The sequence below is a fragment of the Felis catus genome, chromosome A3 (assembly GCF_018350175.1).
Source record: "Felis catus isolate Fca126 chromosome A3, F.catus_Fca126_mat1.0, whole genome shotgun sequence".
NCBI classification, from domain to species: Eukaryota; Metazoa; Chordata; class Mammalia; order Carnivora; family Felidae; genus Felis; species Felis catus.
In genome coordinates this window covers 4,612,785-4,636,421 of record NC_058370.1, presented here as the reverse complement: position 1 = coordinate 4,636,421, position 23,637 = coordinate 4,612,785, and the positions used below count along the sequence as shown (strand labels likewise).

Here is a 23,637-nt window from a genome sequence, read left to right as displayed (position 1 = left end):
TTGCAAACAGAAAACAACAGCCATAGATCTTCATATGGAGCTCTTCTCGTACCCTTTACGAAGTGTGAAAACATTCAGCTGCTGTAAAACCTTTTGAGGAAAATAAGATCCAATTAGCGTCGACTTTCATGTGGGGAACGCTGAGGGTTTTCGAAGGAATCCCTTTCGCTGATTCAACAACTGTTTTTCCCTCGGCACCTGCTCTGTGCTGGGCCCTGGAGCAAAGAGACTCAAGCCTCCGGAATGCTGACGCTCCGGTCTGGAGGGACCAGCGGGGACCCCGCACCAGGGACCGTGACTCAAAACTGACAGGGACGACGAAGCTGTGACTCGCGGGGGGCCTGGCCAGGCAGGGAGCTGGGGAGGCGCACTAGGAAACAGCAGCCGAGAGCCTTGGATGCCGAGCTGGGGGAGATGACTTTGGTAATTTTTAAGGTTGATAATGAAGGAAACTCAAAATGGGAACGGTGGCACATGGAACTAGCAGGCGGTAACAGAGAGGGGTGCCAACAGGCCCTTGAGCAATCAGGATGTGGGCAGGAGCCTAATTTTTAAATGAGCGCGGGGAGCGCTTCCTCATCCGGGTCATCACTCCCTGAACCTTGTATCTGAGCTGCGGCGGGAGCTAAGACCCTTCCCAACCAGACACCCACCATCCACCCCATACCCCAGGGCCCCTCCACCACCCCACCACATGCCCCCCAGGCACTCTCCAGGTGCCCCCCCCCCTTGCCTAGCCTTCTCTCCTCAATGAGGGGCGGCTCTGGTGGCCGTCCTGGAAACCACCCGCTGCCCCTCCTCTGGTCTCGTCGCCTCCTCTCTCCCTCCCCAGGCCGGGTGGGAGGCCGTAGGGGGCAGCTTGCCCAGACGGCTGTCAGATGACCCTTGCTGCCGAGGGGGTGGGCTGAAGAAGGGCCCTCCACGGGACAGGGCCACGCCTGAGTTTATAACTGGCCGTCCCAGAAGCAGTAACCTGGACGGAAACCCACATAATGACACCCTACTCACATCCAGGACGCTGCCTGGAAAATAGTGGGGAGCCGATCAACGAACCCATCAAGCGAGGAGGAAGGAACGATACTGCCCAGCACGCCAGGCAGTGGGGCCTTGTCTAAGTCAGGGGCTGGCAGGGGTCCAGGCATCACCCGGCCAGTGCAAACCTGACAGGTGGGGGGGTGGGGGGGGTGGCGTGGGAAGGGCACGCACCCGCCAGCCTAGGGTCACCCAGGACCACCGCTGGCAGCTGGGCCTGCTTAGGACTCATCCAGACTGTGGTCCAGTGGGAGCTGCGTGGGTGGACTTGAGGTTGGGCCGGGGTCGTTTCAGGATATGCTGGAGGTCAGGGCCACCAGGGTATGCTGGGGCTGGAGGCCAGGGCCTCTCCCTGGAAAAGCTATCCGGAGAGCTGTTTCCCTCACTTTGAAAGGCAGGACCCACTGGGGGGCCTGTGGGGCTCAGGGCCTGTCTCGGTGGCGGCGGGGCCTGCTCGGCGGCGGTGGGGGCGGGGAGGGGGTGGCCCGCCGGGCTTCGGGGCCCGCCCCGGGATCGGGGCTGCTGGGTTTTCGGGCCCGCCCCGGGGATCCGGGCCTGCCCAGGGGCCTGCAGCCTGCCGGCATCTGGGGCCTACCCCGGGCCCGGGGCCGGGCTGCCGGTCCGGCGCCTGCCAGGCCGGGCCTGCAGGTCGGGGCCCGCCCCGGGGTCAGGGCGGCCCGCTCCGCCCCGCCGGCCCGGCGCCCCCTCGCGCCCCGGGCGGGCCCTGCACGTCTCGCGAGCGGCCCCGGAGCGGCGGGGGGAGGCGGGGCCGGGCAGGGCCGGGCAGGGCCGGGGCGGCGCCGAGGCCGGGGCCGGAGCGGAGCCCGAGCGGAGCGGGGCGGCGGCCGGGCCGGGCCTGGGGGGGGGGGCGGGGGGGGGGGCCCGCGGGCCGGCGGAAGATGGCGAACGTGGGGCTGCAGTTCCAGGCGAGCGCCGGGGACGCGGACCCGCAGAGCCGGCCGCTGCTGCTGCTCGGCCAGCTGCACCACCTGCACCGCGTGCCCTGGAGCCACGTCCGCGGGAAGCTGCAGCCCCGGGTCACCGAGGAGGTGAGCGGGCCGCGCGGCCGCCCGGAGGCCCCGCCCGGCGCCCGCAGGGGCGCGAGGCCAGCCCGGCGGCGCTGGGCGCCCACCCCCCTCGCCCCCCGCCCCGGGAGCCGCCTCCAGGGCGCCGCCGCCTTCGAGGGGCGCGCGCGGCCCCGCGGGGGAGGAGCCGGCCGCCCGCTTCCGGAAGCCCTCGCGGCGGCACCTGGCCGGGCCCACCCCGGTGCGGGCTGGCAGCTCGAAGCCCGGCGGCCCCCACGCCGGCCTTTTAAATCCCCAGCGTGTAATCCCACAAGGGTGGAATCGTGCCAGCAGACACACACACACACACACACACACACACACACACACGCACGCACGCACGCTTAGCTCCAGCGAGATGCCACACATCTTAATTACGGATCGTGGGTGCCCCGGGGAAGCTGCAAAAGGGCCCTTTTGGCGACGCAAGCGCCCGCATGCAGGGCCGGGCTCCCGGCATGCGGGCTGTTTGAAGTCTGGTGTCTGTCTCTTGTCTCTCCCCTTCTGATCCAGCTCTGGCAGGCCGCGCTAAGCACGCTCAACCCCAACCCCACGGACAGCTGTCCCCTCTACCTGAACTATGCCACCGTGGCCGCCCTGCCCTCCAGGGTGAGCCGGCACAACAGCCCTTCCGCTGCCCACTTCGTCACCCGACTTGTGCGGACCTGCCTGCCGCCCGGGACCCATCGGTGCATCCTGGTGAGTGCCGAAGGCCATCCGCCTACCATCGGGGAGCATGTGTCATGCCTGCTGGGCACCCAGGCTCACGGTACCTCCCAGGTGGACATGGGGCCACAACCCAGGACACTCTAACCCCTGCTCACAGAAGGGAAGCTGAGGTCAGAGAGACTAGGCCATTTACCCCAGATCATTTTCGGTGGCAAATCTGAGACTCCTGAACCCATTCCCCTCGGCGTCTTCCTCTCCTGTCTCGGAGAAGGTCCACATCCGGTGGCCGACGTGTCCCCTTCTCACGCAGTGAGGAAGTGGCTCCGGGCAGGCCCCTGCGCGGTGGCTGTGTTGGGGCCCCTCTGTCCAGATTGTACCCACAGTGGCCTCTGGCCCAGCTTCGAGGCCCCAGCACTGCCTGAGTGCAGTCCCCATGGGTTTGCCCCTCCTCACGGCTCTGCCTCTCTGTGCCGCAGATGGTGTGCGAGCGGTCGGACGCCTTCGCCTCCGCGTGCGCCCTGGCCCGGGCCTTCCCCCTCTTCACCCACCGCTCGGGGGCCTCGAGACGCACGGAGAAGAAGACAGTCACGGTGGAGTTTTTCCTGGTGGGACAAGACAACGGGCCAGTGGAGGTGTCCACTTTGCAAGTGGGTGTCTGCAGGCTCGGGCTGTGTCCCCTGGGCCTGCGCGAGCTGGGGGCAGCTGGAAGGGGAGTTGGGGAGCTCTCTCTTTGTCTCCCCCGCCTCCGGAGGGGGTGACGTGGCGCTGGGCTACTGCAGCAACTTCCCAGAAGGCCCCCGAGGCCTTTCCAGAGCCAGGCAGCTGCCCCCTCTCTGGGTGGGCTTCCTTTTCAGGATTCAGTCTGTTCGACCCGTATTTACCAAGCACCTAACCAGTGCCAGGCACTTTCACATTTCATACTAAGAATCCCGTCCGCGTGTGTATCACGTTACTTTCCGTGGTACACTTTTACACACGTGATTGCATTGGATCTTCAGAAGAATCCTTTTTTCTTTATAAAGTTTATTTATTCTTGAGATGGGGGAGGGGCAGAGAGAGAGGGAGAGAGAGAATCCCAAGCAGGCCCCTCGCCCAGTGTGGAGCCGGAACTCCCGGCTCGATCCCACACACCCTGAGATCATGACCCGAGCGGAAATCAAAAGTCGGATGCTTCACCGACTGAGGCACCCGGGCTCCCGCAGGATAATCCTTTTTTGAGGTGAGGCAAGGCTGGGAGAGATTCTAAGTCAGAAGTCCTTGTATGGGGGTTGGGTTCCTTTCCCGTGGCGACTGTCCCGTGGCCTCACCCTCCTCGTCCCCGGCCAGACCGGGCTGTGCTTCCCACCCCCACCCTTCGCTTCTGTCCCGGGCCAGCACCCCTCACCCTCCACCTGGATTCTTTGCTCGAGGAGGAGAGGCCCTGCTTCCGTCTCCACTGTCTCGTAACAGCTCCTTTCCTTTCCTTCCATTCATCTCCAGACGTCGAAAACACACGGGCTAATTGTTTTGCCTTTCTGAACTCCCTTTTCCCCCTCAGCCCACCGAGTGGAGTTTCCACCCCACTTCCTGACATTGTTTTTTTAAGGGCCCTGTCTGCCGGACTGGGACCTTTGTCATCCCGTTTGTCATCCCTCCTGGAAGGGTCTGCCCCACCCAGGAGTCGTGCCTCCTTCCCACGTCCCCTGCGGCCTACGGCCATATCTTTATCCCTTTCCCGACCGTCCGGCATTCCCATCTCTGGGTTCCCGTAGGCCTGTGAGCTCATCTCTCAGACGGGCACCGATGACCACCTTCCCCTGTAGCTGCGGGGATCCCTTTGGAGTTCGGGCCTCTCTCCACCAGACCCCGGGGCTGCGAGCCTGAGCAGCACCCTGGACTCCCCCTCCCCCACTCCCCGACTCCTCCAAGCACTTCTCCCTCCCTCCCTGCCGCCCGGTGGGCTGACTTCCTGCTGGCCTATGCCCTGCCAGGCTCCTACCTCCTCCTCAGCTTCCCTGTCCAGGTCCTTCCTGCTCTGGACCTGCCGGGTCTCAGTCCAGCTTCTGCCCGCGTCCCTTCCCCCCAGGGCGGGGGCCTGGCCATCTGGCTGAGATGGCCTCCCTCACAGTCAGGCCCTCTGCCTGTTGAGTGCGAGCACCATCCCACCTCGTGTGATACATCTTTGCTCAGCCTCTGTGCCCCACGTTGGGATGGAAGCTTCCAGAAGCTTCCGGTCTGTAGCCCCAGCACGGCCCGACCCGCGACGAGGGCCGCTGGGCTGGTGGGTCTCCTTGACCCCCGTCCAGGGCATCTTGCTCTGCCCACTGCCACTGCCACGGGGAACCCCACCCCCGCCCCCGCACCCCGCTGCTCTCCTGGACCATTGCAGCAGTCTCCTCGCTGGTCTTGCTGCCTCCAGACGCTCGTCCTTCCTCTGGCCACGTGAGCGCGGAGTTTTCCAGGGCTTGTCGGGTAGCAGGAACTGCTCTTAGCGCACGCACACCCGTGCTTAATCCTCTCGACAGCCTGTCTTGGGGCCTGTCCTTAATCCCATTGTAGAGCTGGGTAGACTGAGGCTTTGCAACATCAGGTGACTTAAGGGGGCCCCACCAGCAAGGGACAGAGCCAGCTCTTAACCGCGGCCACCGTCTGTCAGTCCTCTGTCCCGTCTGTCTTGGATCATGAGCACAGGAGCTTCTGATAACCCGTGTGGCCCTTTCTATACTCTGGGGCCCCCCTCGACTCCCCTCCAGGTCCTCTTCCCGTCTGGGCTCCTGCGGCCTCTCCTCCCCTGTAACGTTTAACCGAGTGGGGTGTTGCGATTTTCTGCTGGACCGGAGTACCGTGGACACGTTCAAATTCCCAGGGTTTAGTGTGGAGCCTGCCGCACAGCGGGAGCTCCCAGAAACGTGGGTGGAATGAAATGAATGAATGAATGAACGCTGGATCCTGCTTTTGTGATGGGGAGGCTGAGGCGCGAGGAGGGGCAGGCTCTTCACCAGGCTCTGGGATGCCGGAGGGCACCCGGAGCCTCCCCGGCCTCCCCCGCGGGTGCCGTCGGCCCTCTTGCCCGGCCGCGCCGCACCAGGAGCTCTGAGCTCACGGAGGCCTGCTGGCCGAGCGCCTGGCCTCCTTCGAGACGAGTCTTGGGGCACTGACACGCTTCCCAGACAGCAGCCACGGGCTGCGTCACAGATGAGCAATGTTCTCCGCGACAGCCGCGGACAGGGACCCTCGGCCTCCCAGAGGAGAGCCCGCTGTCAGGCGGCGGGGACCGCACGGTCACATCTCCTATCTGAGCTGTCCGGTCCTGCGTCTCTGCCTTTGAGGCTTTGGGGTGTAATTACCTGGGGATGGCAGGAGCTCTCTGAGCCATTCGGCAGGGCCTAGGAGGTGGCTGGGCAGGTGCCGTCGTCCCCGAGCCTGGCCTCCCCGACGCTGTGGGGCTGGGGAGGGCAGTGACACGCTCCAGCTGTCTGTACCCCCGCTGCACCTGTGCCGTCGCTCTTCTGATCGCGCCCCTTCCCTGCGCGCTGATGGAGGCAGCCGGCCAGCCCAGTGTCTGAAGCATGGGGTGGTGGTGGGGGGCGCGGGGTGGGGCAGGGGGCGCCGTGGGCGGCAGCCAGGTGGAGACGAACGAGAAGGTGAAGAACTTCCAGGGTCGGTGTTAAAGCGAGAGCAGGACAGACGCTCTTGGCAGAAGTTAGAGGCAGGGCCTGGAGGGGTGGCTGGTGGTTTGCGGGGGGCGGGCAGCGTCCGCATCGGAGCGCAGACACCCATCTAGAGGGCGTCCCCCGTGCCGGGCTGAGTTTGGTGGACGGTGTCGGGTCCCTGCTCCCTCCTGGGCTCTGGGCCAACGTGTGAGCCGCACGAGGCAGGGTGGGGACCCCGTGCCCAGAGTGGTGTGGCATTGGATGGCCAGGAAGACAGGGCAGGGAGTCTGTGACACGTTCACCTGGGGCTCAGGTGAGAAAAACGCCACCCTGATGGCCGGAGGGCCGGAAGGAGGGCCAGCGGGCGCAGGACAAAGAATACTTTTACTCTTTTGGGAAGGTCCAGAGAAGCTTCCGGGGGACACGGCCTTCAAGAGGCGCCACAAAGGATGGCCAGGGCCTTGACCAGAGGAGAAGGGAGGGTGTGTTACAGCTCAGGCCGCAACAGGCCACGGGTGGCGTGACCTGCCCCTCGAGGCCCTGTCAGCAGCCCCGAAACCTCCCCTCGGTGCTGCCGGTGCCCTTGGTCCCTGGGGGAACAGAGAGGGAGGGACAGCCTTTGCTGCCTGGTCCCAGGTCCCCGGTGACAGCCTCTGGTTTTCTTCCCCAGTGCTTAACAAACGCCACGGAAGGCGTGCGGCTGGCTGCCCGTATTGTGGACACTCCGTGTAATGAGATGAACACAGACACGTTCCTCGAGGTTCGTGGCCCAGGGGAGTCAGTCATGCCAAGGTGGGGCCAGGGTGGGAGAAGCATCGGTGGACCCCGAGGAAGCCAGAGGAAACCTGAGGCCGGAGGGGACGGTGTCCATAGTCACTGCACCTCGCCCAAGGAAGCGTGGGGCGGCTGTGGACGGGGTCCTGCTGTCCATCCAGCTGCGAGGGGCCAGCAGGCCTCGGCAGAGGGTGGAGGGAGGACAGAGCCTCCTCCGCGAGGCCTCTCTGCAGGACCGCAGCCGTGAACCTGCGGGAAGCTGTAGTTTGGAGGCTGGGCCTTCTGTCCTGGATTTGATCACGCCCGAAGCCGAGAGAGCTGGGGCCCTGGCTCCCCTCCGCCACGCGGGCGTCGGCTCGTCCCTGGCCCAGAGCCACGGCCTCGTCCTGATTGAAGCCATTTTCACGTGTCTTTGTGTTGCTTTTTCCATGATCGTGTCCAGGAGATTAAGAAAGTTGGGAAAGACCTGGGGATCACCCCAACGATCATCCGGGATGAGGAGCTGAAGACGAGAGGATTTGGAGGTGGGTAGAGCTGGGCCTCGAAGGCCGTGGCCTCAGGCTGGTCCTGCGTGCTGGGGGGCGAGGGTGGCAGTGGGTGGCACCCTGGGTCGCTTCAAGCTTCCCCTGAAAGAGGCCAGCCTGCGTCCAACCCCAAGGCCAGACCCTGGGAGGCGGACCGTCTCTGGGGGAGAAATGAGGCACTGATTTAGGTTCTGGTTTGGATTCTGGAAGCCACGGTGTCCGAGTCCTTCCGTGGCCCGCTCCCTGTCCACAAAGGCTACCGTCCTGGCTCCCTGGGCCAGCTCAGCAGGACCTTTCTGCTCCTCGAGTGCACAGGCCCACGTTCGCATCAGGGCCTCGTCTTTTTTTTTTTTTTTTTAATTTTTTTTTTAAATTTTTTTTGTTTTTAAATTTACATCCAAGTTAGTTAGCATCTAGCATGACGATGGTTTCAGGAGTAGATGCCTTAGTGCCCCTCCCCTATTTGGCCCCTCCCCCCTCCCATAGCCCCTCCAGCAGCCCTCAGTTTGTTCTCCATATTTGTGAGTCTCTTCTGTTTCATCCCCCTCCCTGTTTTTATATGATTTTTGTTTCCCTTCTCTTGTGTTCCTCTGTTTTGTCTCTTCAAGTCCTCATACGAGTGAAGTCATAGGATTTTTGTCTTTCTCTGACTCATTTCACTTAGCATAATACCTTCCAGTTCCATCCACGAAGTTGCCAATGGCAAGATTTCATTCTTTTTGATGGCCGAGTGATACTCCATTGTATATATAGACCACATCTTCTTTCTCCATTCATCCATCGATGGACATTTGGGCTCTTTCCATACTTTGGCTACTGTTGATCGTGCTGCTATAAACATGGGGGTGCACGTGTCCCTTGGAAACGGCACCCCTGTATCCCTTGGATAAATGCCTAGTGGTGCAATTGCTGGGTCGTAGGGTAGTTCTATTTTTAATTTTTTGAGGAACCTCCATCCTGTTTCCAGAGTGGCTGCACCAGCTTGCATTCCCAGCATTAGGGCCTCATCTTTACCGCTCTCTTTCTCTGAGTACTTCCCCGAGATGCTGTCACGGCAGGGCCATCATACCCTGCACACCTTGAGTGGAAGCCACCTTCTCAGAGGGCCTTTCCTAGCGGCCAGGCCCATCCTCCCCGCCCCCCAGGCACGAGGACAAGGTGCTCTCAGTCTCGCTGGGGGAGGGGCACTGTACTCTTGATATGTGGCTGCCAAACAAATGATTCCAGAAGGAAGGGCCACGCGGTCCTGTGGGCAGGGAATCGGGCACGGTTGAGCCGGGTGCTGGGTGCAGGGTCTCTCCTGGGCAGAGACCCAACATGTTGACTGGGTCGGCCATCATCCGAAGGCTCGACCGGGGCCTATGATGTGCTCTCTGTCACCGGGCCTGGGGTCTTTGCTGGCTGTCCCTTGTCACAAGGGCCTCTCCTCGAGCAGAGCTCACAGGCGGCAGCCGTTTCCCTCAAAGCACGGCTTCTGGGCGAGGAAGCACGAACAGGCGAGGAAGAGCCAAGGTCTCTTTTTGTAACCCAGTCTCGGAAGTGGTATCTCGTCACTTCTGCTGTATCCAGAACAAGTGGGACCTGAGGTTCTGTCCACACGTAGCGGGAGGGGCCCCACGTGCTCAAGAACGCCCGGAGGTGAGGGGCCCAGGGGGCTCTCTTGGAGGTGCCCACCACAAGACACGTAAACCATCCACACAGGTGGAGGGAGAGGCTGCTCCTCTCGGGGAAGAATCTTCACAGAGGAGAGGACGTTTGCAGCGGGTCTTACAGGATGTGTAGGAGTTTGTCCGGCAGCCATTATCAGCTGTCGTCTTGGTTTTCATGATTGTTCAGTCCGGTTCCTGGGGGACTTCGAGGCATGGTCTCTGCCCACGACAGGCCTTCTTGAGAAGATAGGAAATGGCATGGCTGCAGCGAGGCTGTGGTGGGAGTGAGCTTGGAAAGGGTGGAGGGCTCGGGGTGGGAGAATGAGCGTGGGCTGGAGTGGCCTTGAAGCGTTATCCAAAAATCATTTCATTCTGCAATCGTGTTCTTTTCTTTCTGGGAATGATACAGGTTTTTTTCCCCTCAGTGGATTTTTTTTTTTTTTTTTTTTTTTTTTTGCCTAACGATACTTCGCATAGAATTCATTTGCAGCCCCAGAGCTTTGGAACTAATTTGCATTCCCAATCCCACGCTGGCCAGGGGGCAGGAGAGGGGGCAGGTCGCTCGGGCTAGGACTGCACATGCTCCGGGAGAAATATCCACACGCCAGCGGCTGTTTCCTGGGAGAGAGCTGGTGTTTCTGGGGGAGGGGGAGGGGGGGTGCTGCTGGGAGGTCTCTGCTCGGTTCGACCCGAGCCCAACTGACCCTGCCCCTGCGCTTTCTGTAGGAATCTACGGTGTTGGCAAAGCCGCCGTGCACCCCCCCGCACTTGCTGTCCTCAGCCACACCCCAGAAGGAGCCACCCAGACCATTGCGTGGGTGGGCAAAGGGATCGTCTACGACACCGGGGGTCTCAGCATCAAAGGGAAGGTGAGGTGCCGGGGGCCAGCGCTTGGACAGGGCCCGGGGGGAGGAGGGTTGTAGGCAGGCCCATCACCTCTCAGGGGCCCCGGAGGAAGGCAGCAAGCGAGGTTTCTGGGACCTTGGCCTTGGGGCGTGCCTCTGGGGAGTCAAGTTCGGGAAGAATCGGCCGGGCTGATTCCTCTTCTGGGGGGGGGAGACGGTTTCGTGTCCACACTTCAAACAAAAAAATCTGGACGGGATCCAGAGAAAAGCCGCAGAAAGAATGAAAAGGCTGGAAAACTAACCCAAGGAGGCAAGGTTTAAGGAATCGGTGGTTCCATCTGAAAAGAAGGGCGTGGGGTGGTGCCCACTGTCCCCATGACCATCCAGGGTTTCCACAGAATGCTTAGTGGGGGTCTGCGGGAGCCTGTGCGGAGAATAGGCCCCCTGGAGAAGGCCGGAGGGGTTTGGATCCCCAGGCAAGCCGCCTGCAGGTGTTCTGGTGAGGCCAGGTCTCAGAAGTCTGTCCTGTGGGCGGCCTTCAGGCGTGGCCGTGTCCGGAGGCCTGGGCACCCGTCGTGGCTCCGTCTCCCTCCTCCACGCCCGGCGCGTTCAGGCCTGCTGTGCACCGCGAGCCGAGGTGGCACCAGGAAGAGGAGGAGGGACATGTCTTCATCTGCTCACGTCACACACTCGCATTGAGCAACTACTGGGCACCCGGCCTGGGCTGGGCCCTCCAGCGCCAAGACCCAGAAGGCCTGGGAAGGAGCAGGCATGTGAAATCGGTGCCCCAGGAGACCTGGCAAAGGAGAGCCAACCTTCCCAGAGAGGACGCTTTAGAAGAGACAGGACGGGCCAAGCTCATGCAGAGCAGACACGGAGAGCTGGCAGCCGGCGGGGCTCGCAGATGTGTCCTGTTGGCCCAAGCGCCGGTCTATAATCTGAGTGAGTTACCAACGTTTACAAAACAGGAAGATTCTCACAGAAGGCTGGCTATTCGACCTTTGGTAAACTCAGCGGATCTGGCGGGACGGGTCCTCTGTCTCCCCCTGGCAGCACTCGCTGGAGCCGGGAGGCGCCGGCCCGTGGATGAGGCGCGCACGGTGGGGTTCACCGCTGCTCCGGCACTTTCTGGCCTGAACCCCAGTGCTGGGCGCTATTTCGGTTAGCGGCTGTGTGCTGCCTTTCGCACCGACCGCTAGTCCGTCTAGTGCATTTGGTACCCAGAGTGGATGGCCTTTTTTTTTTTTTTTTTACATTTGTTTTTGAGAGACGGAGACAGAGCACGAGCGGGAGAGGGGCAGAGAGAGAGAGGGAGACACAGAATCCGAAGCGGGCTCCAGGCCCTGCCCGACACGGGGCTCGAACCCAGGAGCCGTGAGATCGTGACCTGAGCCAGAGTCGGACACTTAACCGACTGAGCCCTCCAGGTGCCCCTGTTTTTTGTTTTTTTGTTTTTTGGTAACGTCCCTCCTCCTGTAAACAACGTTGTTTTCAGGACTAATCAGGAAATGGTCCAATAATAAAGGTTAAAAAAACCAAATACCTTCCATATGTATTATGCCAGTAAAAAATTGAAGTATTATAGGGGCGTTTGGCTCAGTGGGTAAAGCGTGTGGCTGTTGATCTCGGAGCTGTGAGGTCGAGCCCCATCCTGGGTGTAGAGATTACTTGAAAATAAACAAAGTGTAGGGGCGCCTGGGTGGCTCAGTCGGTTGAGCGACCGACTTCAGTTCGGGTCATGATCTCACGGTTTGTGAGTTCGAGCCCTGCGTCGGGCTCTGTGCCGACAGCTCAGAGCCTGGAGCCTGCTTTGGATTCTGTGTCCCCCTCTCTCTGCCCCTCCCCCACTCATGCTCTGTCTCTCTGTGTCTCAGAAATAAACATTAAAAAGGTTTTTTTGATAAATAAAGGGATAAATATTACAGTACACGTAAAGAAGACAGTAATACATCGACACTTTTAAATAACATTAACGTGCTGTTTTAGACAGAAAATAGCGTATGTCTCCCTTGTGGTCTGTCACGATAACAGATGTTAGCATGACGGTGTCTGTTTTCAGGCCTTTGCTTCTGCAGATTTGTCTGGGATTTTATCCAAAGTGATCTTTTCCACATCTTTATGTCCGTTGCCTGGACAGAGGTACCAGATTTGTGAGACCGTCTTCACTCGTGCTTGGTCCAAATCGGTCCAAAACCACGATTAATTTTAATTTTGAAGAGTTTCTCTTGCATGAAGCGGTCAATACACAGATACCCCATTTCCCACGAAACCCCAGGAATTGTGATATTGTCCATGTTTTCAGCCCTTCGAGATGGATTCTAGCGGCCTTCAAAGGTCTGCGGAGTAAAAACGTTTTAAACAAGTCCAGTGGTTCCCATAGACGGCGGGAGGCTGAAAGTCCCAGGCTCCCTGCACTCTTGGGTTCGCTTGGAGCCCACGGTTGCGGGCAGGACGCGTGGCACCGTGGGTGCCGACCCCACCTCCGTTCTCTGGTGGAAGGCACGTCTGTGCTGGTCAGGGCAGCTGTGCACCTGGCACTTATTAGCATCCATGTAGGATGAGGTTCCTAAAAGGACACGTAATTACCGTGGGTGGGTTCAAACCTTTTATTTGATACGATTAAAACTCACTTCAAGCCACGGATTTTTCGGGAGAAATATTTTACCACTGATGACAACAGGCAAACCGACTTTTAGTCTGTTAATTATTATTTTCAGACTCCAAAGACCGTGTAGCCCTGGGCTGCACCTGGTGCTGGCTACAGCTCTCCCTCACCCGTGACACTGGCTCTTGCCCTGGAGGCAGCTCAGTGCCAGTGGGGAGAATTGCAAGCTCCTCTCTCCTGGGATCAGATGCTTATTTGGGATGCTGGTTTGTTGGAGGGCCAGAGTGGGAAGCAGGGGCTGCTGAAGAATGAGGCATATGTTGCTGGGGGCAGTGTCTCCAAAGACTTCAAAGGTAAATCAGGATCAGTGTGAATTTAGGTCTCAAATGTGTTAGTCTCAGAACCCCTTCCCCTCTCAAAAAGTATTGATCCTAAGGAGATTCTTTTAGAAGAGTGATGTCGGTCGATACTTACCCTACTAGAAATTAAAACTGGGGAGAGATCGTTGTTTATTTTAAAGTAACAGTGTAAACCCATTGCATGTTCGTGTAAATATTTTACGAACATAGCTGCATTTCCCCCAATGCAAAGAAGCCATTGAGAAGAGAGGCATTATGTGACATTTTGCCAGTCTCGTTCGCGTCTGCCTTACTAGAAGGCAGCCGTGATCTTGTAGCTGCCTCTGCATTTAGTCTATCGTGATCTGTTGTTTTAGTTGAAATATAAAAAGAAAGTCTGGCCTCACTCATTTTGTAGTTGGAAAAGGGAGAAATATTTTAGTGCCCGTTACAAACACCCAAGGGCGTTTTTCTTTGCTATTATTACACCAAAACTCGTCGAGTGAGAGCATCTGTAAGCTTGGTGCTCGTGCGGGATCAGAAACCGTGGCAGTGTCTCTGTGCGCTCTGTTATTACGGTCTGCCTCGAACTCTGCCCAGAGTTAGGCAGAACCTCCGAATTTTGACACAACATATACTATTTTAAAAAGGCACACTTGGTTCCACCACCCATGTCGTTGTATTTCTAAAAAATTTTTAAAGAAATGTTTATTCACTTATTTGAGAGAGAGAGAGAGCGAGCAGGGGAGGGGTACAGAGAGACAGAGTGAGAGAATCCCGAGCAGGCTCCACACCGTCAGCACAGAACCCGATGCAGGGCTCAAACCCACAAATGGTGAGACCATGACCTGAGCCAAAACCAAGAGTCAGACATTCAGCCAACTGAAGCACCCAGGTGCCCCAACGTACGATATTTTTAAAAGCCACACTTGGTCCCACCATCCATCTCATTTTTAAAAATCGCTATTAAGAAGCTGTCATAGAGACAGATACAAGTTTTTCAAAATCATTATTTTTGCTTGAAAGCTCAGATTTTACCACCGGCAGCGACTACTGTCGGCTCTTCTGGAAGTGAGAGTTTCACTTTGTTCCTTTTTAAGAAAACATCTGCCACGGGGCGCCTGGGTGGCTCAGTCGGTTAAGTGTCCGACTTCAGCTCAGGTCGTGATCTCACGGTTTGTGGGTTCAAGCCCCGCGTCGGGCTCTGTGCTGACAGCTCGGAGCCTGGAGCCTGCTTCGGATTCTGTGTCTCCCCCTCTCTCTGCCCCACCCCTGCTCGCACTCTGTCTCTCTCAATAATAAATAAAAGTTAAAAAAAAAAAAAAGAAAACATCTGCCAGACACCTAAGTCTGAATAACCGGCACACATCAGTGGTTCCTTGAGTCAAGCTCGGTGTTCAGGAGCGCCGTTCTCTAGCCGAGCAGAGACCTTGGCGACCGTCCCCAGCCCCCGCCCTGACCGCCCGGCAAGCGTCTGGCGAGAACAGGACCGCTCCGCACGCACCTTCCGTTCCATCACATGGAACATGGAAAACAGCTGCCCTCGGCGGTGGAGACTTGGAAAAGTTAATCATGTATCTGCATCGGCGAGGTGACAAGGGAGTTGGCCCCGCCATGTTTCTCTGCAGGACGGAGGCGAGTCCCGCGGCCGTCCGTGTCGTGGCTGCGGCCCAATGTTGCTTTGCCGCATCGCGTGACAGCCCCATGAGTGTCCCGGGCGGATGACATCTTCCTGCTACTCTGGGAAGCATCTCTTTTGTAAAACCGGGAAGAACGCGGCGGGGGGACGGTCTGCAAGGCTCACGCAGTCCATTGAGGTGCATTTGCCGCCTGGTGCTCCTTGTCTGTGGTCGGGAGGTCACCGCCCTGGTGACAGGGAGACACAATTTCAGAGACCATCTGGAGCTATTCTGTGCGGGCCATTTTGCGAGCGGTTTGATTCCAGATCTGAGGCCCCGGTTTTTCCGTTTAAACAATCCTGTGCTTTCTCGCCGATTAGGTCAAAGAGACAGCTTATTTTCAATAGCGCTAGCCGGGTCATCTTCACTCAACTTAATTGTAAAAAGCAGCTCAGTTTATGTCTAAAAATGCTTTCCATTAAAACCCGAGGCTTGTGTAATCCGATAAGGCTTCAAAAAAATCACCCGGTACGTTTCCGACCCAGATCCTGCATCTGATGGCCTGTTGCGAATTTAAAGTATGAACTTGTCAATTAGAGCTGGGAGCCCATCAAATGGAAAAACGTGTAACCGCTCTCAGCCGGTTTGTAGAAACATCACAGTTTCTCACAGTTACTTCTGCAGCATGAGGGCACCTGTGCGTGGCACGCCCTCCCCCCCCCCCCCCATTAGATGTCGACAGAGCGGGCGGTGGGGTTGGGGACTGGTGACAGTGACCTTGGGGAAGAGTTCGCGTTAACCTGAGCGCATTGTTGGAGACATTGATGTCAGGGAGCAGAGGGAGCTGGGGCCAGGTGGTGACAGGTGCGGGGAAGCCTGGCCCACAGCCCAGCAGCCCTGCCCGGACACCTCAAGCAAGCCTCGGAGGCCCCAGACCTCAGCTTCTTCCTCAAAAATTGGGCAGAGACACGGACAGAGAGAGCTGTTGCAGACAGACCCCAGGGGAACTTGGCAGCCTGGGGGGTGGGTGGCCGGGTCGTAGGAGCCAGGCCACGGCCAACGTGGCGGGTCTGGGCAGCTCCCCGGCTCCCCTCCCTCCCACCTCTGGTTCATCAGGTGACCCCCAAAGCTCCGCTCCGGCAAAAGGGTCCCATCCCCTTTGGCCATTATGTCCCAGCGCTTGTGGAGAACAGCCGCGTGACCGGGGGTGGGGGGGGCGTTTCTTGGGTTCTGTGTGAGCTCAGGGGACCCAGCACCAGGTCCTGCAGGTCTGAGGGAGCCGCTCTGGGGTCCTATGTGCCAGGCAGGGGTGGGGCACTGCTGATGGCAGGCCAGCACCCACTCGTGCTCACTGTCGTCCTGGCCCCTTTGTGCCCCCTCCAGACCACCATGCCGGGGATGAAGAGGGACTGTGGGGGTGCTGCGGCCGTGCTGGGGGCCTTCAGAGCTGCCATCAAGCAGGTGAGTGTGGCCCCACCGTCTGCAGTCCTCGAGGAGGGGGACTCCCTGGGGGTGGGCTTGCTTTCCTCCCCCCCCCTCCCCTGAGACCCCACAGCTCGGCACCTCTCTCCCTGCTCTGCGGGGGCTTCCTGCCTGCTGCTGGGGCCCCTCTGCCTGAGTGTCACCTGTCCTGAGTGCCACCTCTCCATGGAGTGTCACCTGTCTTGAGTGTCACCTCTCCTGAGAGTGTCATTTGTCCTGAGAGTGTCACCTCTGCCTGCGTGTCACCTGTCCTGAGTGCCACCTCTCCATAGAGTGTCACCTCTGCCTGAGTGTCACCTCTGCCTGAGTGTCATCTCTCCTGAGAGTGTCATTTGTCCTGAGAGTGTCACCTCTGCCTGCGTGTCACCTGTCCTGAGTGCCACCTCTCCATAGAGTGTCACCTCTGCCTGAGTGTCACCTCTCCTGAGAGTGTCATTTGTCCTGAGAGTGTCACTTCTGCCTGAGTGTCACCTGTCCTGAGTGCCACCTCCCCATAGAGTGTCACCTCTGCCTGAGGAGCATGTCTGCCTGGGCACATTGCCTTTTCCTGAGTGTGTCCACCCATGCCCACCACTCAGGGTCTGGCTTCTGTCAGGCTCCCCATGAGCGTGTGTCCGGTGAAGAAGCCCGACCTAAAACCACATGGCACGGACAGGGCCCTGTGCCGAGCTCATGAGCACAGGCCTTCCTGGGTGCCCCTCCTGCCACGACCCATCTGTGGGTCACATCATGAGAGTGCTGTCTGAGCCGCTGGGGACCCGGGGCCACTCTCTCCACACTCTGCAGACGGACCATCTGGGTCCATCACGCCCAGGAGCAGGACTGCCCTCTGGGATGGGGAGGGCCGCTCTGGAGCCACCCCACCCGGCCTGTCTGCCCGCTCTCAGGGCCTGGGGTCAGGGTAGGGGTCTGGGGGGGGGGGGTGCCCAGCTGGCATTGGTGAGCCATGACCAGGTAGAATGGGACTGGATCTGCCTCGGGAATAGCCTGGTGACCGCTTTGAGCAGAGACATCCGGGGGAGCAGAGGGGCCCCCAGCGCCCCCACCCCCACCCCGTGCAACTGAGGTCGCTGAGCCCAGCTCACCCGCCAAGTGGGAGATCTTCCCGTCCGGGACACGTGCAGCCTCATGGAGCCCAATCATTGGAATCAGATTCCTGAGCAAGGGACCAGCCGGCTGTGGCTGTTCGTCCTGCGTCTGCCCCGAGGACGTGGCAGGCACCCACCTGTTGAAGGCCGTTCAGGAGGCCACCCCTGAGAGCACAGGCCCCTCAGGTGTTCCCGGGCATCGAGGCCTCGTCCCCAGGCACACGGGCAGCCACTCTTTCGGGTGCGTCACCTCATCCCGGCTGGTCTGCACCCATCAGAGGCCAAAGGCTCTAAAATGAGAGGAAGGAGGGACTCCAGGGAGGCCTCAGGTGATGTCCTTCGGAGCCTAAAGTCCCCACACCATAAAAAGTGTTTGTTCAACAGAGGCATGGGGTGCCCCGACCGCCATGGCGGCTCACCTCCTTCAGGCTCCTTCTATGGGGCCCGGCCCTCACCTCACCACATACCAGACCTTCTTTCTCCTTCAAATGAAAACAAAAACAAAAAGGTCTTGGCAGACAGTTTCCAATTCCGGCTGGTCAGGAGTCCAGCCCATTGCCCGAGATGAGCAGACATCCCCTTGGCAGTGGGCGAGGGTTGGGGGGGGGGGGTTCTCTGGGGGAAACAGTGCTCCCCTCCCCGGATTACTTATTCATTCAATACTTTGTTCCCACTTACGGATGTGCAGATTCTTAGTTCACCCTGTGGGTTATAAGCCAGCATCACCATTAAGTATTTTGTGGCTCACATCGAGGCCCACAAAAACTGGGGTTGAAGGTGGAGCCTCTAGGCCGTGGCCCGCGGTCTTAGAACCTCAAACCTCGGCCGCCTGTGGGTTTTCATTCCCCCCCCCCCGCCCCCAGGGATCCCAAGACCCATGTGTCTCACCCCGCTCCCCAGTGCCCGGTAATACCAGCCCAAGGCCCTCAGCACCTCTAAGCTGGCCTTCCCCGTGGGGACCCCACACCAGAAGCAACAGCACACCAGACCTTCTGAATCCAAAACTGGGTGGGAGGGCATCCGACAGGGTCAAGTTGGGGCCCGTGGTCTCTCCGCACCGCCCTGCTGTCCTGCTGTGCAGACTCCTCTCCGGGCCCAGACCCGACATGGCTCCCTCCGGGAAGACTTTAGGGCCCCCCCGCTCTGTGGCGGGATCCATTTCTCTAGCTTCGGAGCCCCTGGGGTCACCCTGTTGTCTCGAGGCCGCATGTTGTCACACTTGATTTGATCCCAGCCACTCACTCCCACGGGGACGAGGACAGCTGGAGACGGGGGCACAGCCAGGCCGCAGGCCCCACATGCTGGGCGGACGTCCGTGGTTAGGGGTCTTAGGGAGCTCTGAGCGGGCGGGGCGGGGGGCGGGGACCGAGACTCTGGAAGCCGCGAACACTCATCCTCACACAGCCCGGCCGTGAGTGTGGTCCCAGCTGCTTCGGGGTCTTCGAGCCGACGGGCTGCCCAACGGTTTCGGCCCCAGGACGTGAGTGGGGTGCTCTCCCCAGGCACCGTGTTTTGGGTTCAGGCTCCAAGCTGTCCCGGCCCGGTGCCATGGCCTCTGCCTGCCACAGGCCCGCGTTTACCTTCGATGGGGGTTCGGCACCTGTAGCATGTCACCTGCTCCGGAGAGCCCCAGCTGCCCCCCAGGCGAGGGGTCTTCTGGGGCAGGCTCAGGGCCCGTGTGGGGCAGAAACTGACTCAGCCTGTTCTGTGCACGTTTCTCCGTGTGCACACGTCACGTTTTGGCATCAGAAAACTAACTTCACACCGAAACTTGGGTGAGGCAAGCTCTCCCCAACCCCCCACGCGCACATCTGTGTGTAGCTTGCTCTTGTACACCGACGCAGAGCTCAGAGGGTTTGTGCAGTGGGAGACGTTGATCGCTGACCATGCTTTGTGGACAGGAGGCAGGGGCCGAGCCACCTGCCCGGCTCGTGCCCTGGGTAAATGGGAGAGCCAGGAGGAAAGCCAGCAGCCCCGCTCCCGGCCTCATTCTCGAATTGCGTGGGCTCTGACAGGGGTGGCGAGACTCTCCCAGATGGGGTGCAGCCAGGACTGCCTGGGAGTGACAGGACAGTGCTCTCTGCTCCCCGGGGCTCCATCTGTCTGCTGTCCACAGGGGTCAGAAAACTCTGGCCAGTTCTGTCTGTTCCACGCACTGCTAGCCGGTGACTGGAGCCTCTGCCCGTGTTCCCTGCAGGGTTTCAAAGACAACCTCCACGCTGTGTTCTGCTTGGCCGAGAACTCAGTGGGTCCCAACGCGACGAGGCCAGACGACATCCACCTGCTGTACTCAGGAAAGTAAGGCTGGTTCCTTCACCCCCTGGCTGCCCTCTGGGCATGTGGGCCCTGCTGGACCTCGTGGGGGGCGGGGAGGGGCTCTCTTGCTGGACCTCGTGGGGGGGGGGGCTCTCCTTGCCAGGGCCAGGCTGGTCAGCCGTGACCCACGGCCGTCCTGGAGGCAGATTTCACCCTGCTTCTCCAGCCAGAGGCACGTCCTGTGGGGAGGACGCCCTGTCACAGGAGCCCCTGGCCAGCAGGCTGCTTGCTCCCAGGGCTCCGGGGGCAGGTGGCGGGTCACATCACTAGATGAGGTGTTGGGCTCCCTCAGGGTGCCTGGCTCCAGGCACCCAGGATCCACCCTGCCTTAGGGGGATGCGCCCTTCCCAACCTTTAGGCTTAAAGTTCCTTGTGTGCCTGAAGCCCTGTCCCCACCGCACCCCCCACTCCACCTCCAGACCTCCTACTTGAGGGCTCTCCCTGTACTTCCCCCTTGGGATCAGCCCTTGAACTGCTTCCCAGCTGCAAAGGACACACTGAGAAGTCAGTGGGCAGCAGCTGAAGGAGCAGGTGGTCTAGATGCGCAATAGGAGAGTCCACTCACCGCCCCGTACACGGGCGCCTGTCTGCAGGGTGACCCCCGGAGGGGCTCCCCCTTTTGTGTTTACCTAGTGCCAGACTGTGTGGGCCCAGGGCTGGCCCAGTGCACGTCAGGCTACCCGCACAACCCTGTTCTCCCATCTCACAGGCGAAGAAACCAAGGCACAGGGGGCTGCGTGGGGTTCCCTGGCTCACAGCTGGAGAGCAATGGGGTGGGACTGACCCTGGTGTTACATCGCTGTAGGGGTGGGAGCGGCCCTGCCTTCCGGGGAGGGAAGCGGGCTCTAATGGGGTCCCCCCAGTTCCAAAGGGACTCTGTCCCAGTGCCCCAGGGAGCACCGTCCCTGAGCAGGGGTCTCTGCGGCATCCCAGGACTGTGGAAATCAACAACACTGACGCTGAGGGCAGGCTGGTCCTGGCGGATGGGGTGTCCTACGCCTGCAAGGACCTGGGTGCGGACATCATCCTGGACATAGCCACGCTGACCGGAGCGCAGGTGGGCCACCTCGACTCCTGGTGCTGTCCCCCCCTCCCCCCGCCCCGCCCCGTCCTCACAGCCCAGGGGGAGGTTGGGAGCTCGTCCCTGGCACCCAGTGGGAGGCAGGTGGCAAGGCCCATGGGCTGGGCCCCGGCGTCAGGACAGCTTAGGAACCGTCCTCCCTGGCGGCTCACGTGGCTCCCGGTTCTTTCTTTCTTTGCTCCTCGCTGCCCCTCTTGGCTTCTGTGTGCGCCCCGGGCCCCTGCTCTCCCTCGCGGCCGCTCCCCTGCGCTCCGCCCCTCCCTCTGCCCCGGCCACCCTCCCAGGGCATTGCCACGGGCAAGTACCACGCTGCGGTGCTCACCAACAGCGCGGAGTGGGAGGCGGCCTGCGTGAAGGCTGGGACGAGGTGCGGAGACCTGGTGCACCCGCTGGTCTACTGCCCCGAGCTGCACTTCAGCGAGTTCACCTCGGCCGTAGCTGACATGAAGAACTCCGTGGCGGTAGGTTTGCGGTCCTCCCCCCCCCCCCCGCCCGGCCAGGTGGGGTGGGGCAGACCGAGTCCCAGGTGACCCCAAGACCTAGCAGCAGTGTGGACAAGGGCCCCCCAGGTGGGCCCCAGATCCGTGCTCAGGGTGGAAGCATCTGGAACGCGGATGCACCTCTCCCTGGTCCCCCTGCCTCGGGTCCATGCCAGAAGTTTCCTCCCCACTCTGGGGTCTGCCTGCTCCATCAGCTCTTTTGCTGGCTCCGCAGCTCCCTGGGGTGAAGGCAGAACCCTTAATCCACACACGTGCAAAGCTCTTGGGGTCCCTCTCTGCAATCCCCCACGCTGGGCACCCCTGCACCCCAAGCCCCCTCGTGCAGACACCAGGGGAGGCAGTGGCTGAGGGAGATGTGGTCCAGGGGGCATGGCGGTGGAGGGCATCCTCAGCGGGTCCGAGTGAACCCTGAACTCGCTTTGGTGGAGCCCCTCCCCTACACCCCCACTGCTGGCAGCAGAAAGGTCACCATTTATCCTTCTGTCCCCCTAGGACCGGGACAACAGCCCCAGCTCCTGTGCTGGCCTTTTCATCGCCTCACACATTGGCTTTGACTGGCCTGGGGTTTGGGTCCACCTGGACATCGCTGCACCCGTGCACGCCGTGAGTCCAGGCTCCCCCAGGGTGTCCTCTCCCCGCCTGCCCCCCACCCCCCCCCTGCACGTACCGCACGCAGGCCTGGCCACTCCCACCCTCTCGTGCACCCAGAACCCCTCTCTGTCTCCGGGCTGAGCTCATCAGCAGCATTTCTGTGTGGAGGGTCATACTGCCCGTGGCCCGACCTCGGCCAGCCGTGCCCCTGGTCTCCGGTCTCCTCATCCCTGGAAATAGAGTGGCTGCTGTGCATGGCCCTTCTCCTCGGCTGGAGACCCCGGGTCTTCGGCTCACCCTTTATCCCACCCAAGAAGACCCCGGGAGTCGGGGCCAGAGGGCAAAGAGCCATCCCACCGCCTGACTCGGCTCTGAGTGTGGCAGGATGGCAGGAGGGGGGCCACGGGCCGAGCGGGGGGTGGACGCCCTCGCCCTGGCCCGGGAACCCCTTCCTGCACGGGTGGGCTTGCCGAGGGGGTCTGGCTCAGCCTGGCGGAGGGCTTCCAGCCTGCCCTTTGCCCACAGGGGGAGCGTGCCACGGGCTTCGGCGTGGCTCTCCTGCTGGCACTCTTCGGCCGGGCCTCTGAGGACCCTCTGCTGAACCTGGTGTCCCCACTTGGCTGTGAAGCGGATGCCCCGGAGGCCGACGCGGAGAGGGACTCCAAGAGGCGCAGGCTCGTGTGAGGCCGGCCGCTCCCCGGCCCCCTTGTGACACAAGGCTCTTTACCTCACTTTGCACTGATTAATTTTAAGCAATTGGAAGATTATACCTTAAGATAGGCTTTGGTTTGTTTTTATCTTTAGTTGTCACAGTGATAGAAACAGCTCCTTCCTTAAGACAGCTCAGGGTCTGGGGGATGGCCTGGGGGGGGGCGCTGGGGCTTGCGGCTGTTTGAGTTACCGCCAGGCCTCCTGCCGGCTTCTGCACACTCTCCTCCCTGCAGGGGCCTCCACACGCATGACCTGGAGGCTCCGGGATGCACAGATGACCCTGCCGCCTTGGCCAGGTGGCCTTTGGGCCTCCTGTCCCCGCTCAGTGCCCGCAGGGGGTGCCCGTGGCCTTATCCTTGGCCCCCAGCCCCCTCGCATGGCATCCACATCATGGAGAGCCCAGGCCGTGCTCCAGCCAGGGCAGCTGCTGCCTCCAGGCAGCCCACCCCTTTGAAAGGACGGAAGTAACTTGTTTCAGGGACCCAATTTTACGGAAGCAAGAGGAGTCTCTGGGCCCTTAGGAGTCCCTGGAGGGTGAAGTAAATATGGCCGCATCACATTACACGTGTGTCTCTGCCTCGTCTTTCTCTCACCCTGGTTGGGAAACCCACCCTGAGGCCTGCCCCTGGCTCTGAGGCTCCCGGCCCTCCCACCTTCTCAAAAACCGGTATCCAGCATCGAGATGCAATGTGGCAACCTCGCTCTGGCCGACGAGAGCCCCGGGGTGTGGGAAGAGGACGGGGGTGGGGCCAGAGTCCTGGGTCGGTGCCCGCACAGCCCAGGCTGGTTGGTCTTCTGAGGTTTCACGGTGTGGACTCCCAAAGGGAGGCCCCTGGGGCTTTCTGGGACTCTCCCGTGGTCCTGTGGTCTGCAGGGAGGGCTGTGCTCGCCCTACGTACATCACGAGGCGAGTACCGTACTGAGTCGATCATAGGTGCTGAAGGACAGGCTGTCGTGCGGGAGACTCCCTCCCCCCACCAGCACCCTGTGTGGCAGGTGAGGCAGGACCTTTGTCCCCTCTTATGCTCTACCCCGGTGGGCTGCCTGAGCCCAGAGGAAGGCATCGGGGACTCTGGCACCACCTGGCATGGAGGAAGGGGCCACATTTCCTCGCGTG

The 23,637-nt window shown here is 60.6% G+C and overlaps 1 protein-coding gene across 2 annotated transcripts; it reads left to right on the top strand.

The window, feature by feature from the left end:
- Positions 1-399: 399 nt before the first annotated feature.
- Positions 400-23,082, top strand: NPEPL1 (aminopeptidase like 1). Of its 2 annotated transcripts, none has more exons than XM_045053442.1 (12): positions 400-423; positions 2,610-2,795; positions 3,242-3,412; positions 7,068-7,157; positions 7,614-7,695; positions 10,071-10,213; positions 16,135-16,212; positions 19,519-19,619; positions 20,571-20,694; positions 21,003-21,179; positions 21,711-21,821; positions 22,335-23,082. In XM_045053442.1, exons 1-12 carry the CDS (start codon positions 415-417, stop codon positions 22,491-22,493), a joined length of 1,431 nt encoding a protein of 476 aa, XP_044909377.1. In that variant the 5' UTR covers positions 400-414; the 3' UTR covers positions 22,494-23,082. The 2 variants fall into 2 exon arrangements, with proteins under 2 accessions (XP_044909377.1, XP_023106832.1); XM_023251064.2 differs by lacking the exon at positions 400-423 and adding an exon at positions 1,885-2,081.
- The last annotated feature ends 555 nt before the right edge of the window (positions 23,083-23,637 follow it).

What these genes read in the sequence shown, in the direction of transcription:
- NPEPL1 (XM_023251064.2), top strand. Translation starts at nt 1,932, where the DNA reads ATGGCGAACGTGGGGCTGCAGTTCCAGGCGAGCGCCGGGGACGCGGAC. An exon ending in GAAGACGAGAGGATTTGGAG is followed by an intron (nt 7,696 to 10,070) that starts GTGGGTAGAGCT and finishes CGCTTTCTGTAG; the next exon opens with GAATCTACGGTGTTGGCAAA. An exon ending in CCACGCTGACCGGAGCGCAG is followed by an intron (nt 20,695 to 21,002) that starts GTGGGCCACCTC and finishes CCACCCTCCCAG; the next exon opens with GGCATTGCCACGGGCAAGTA.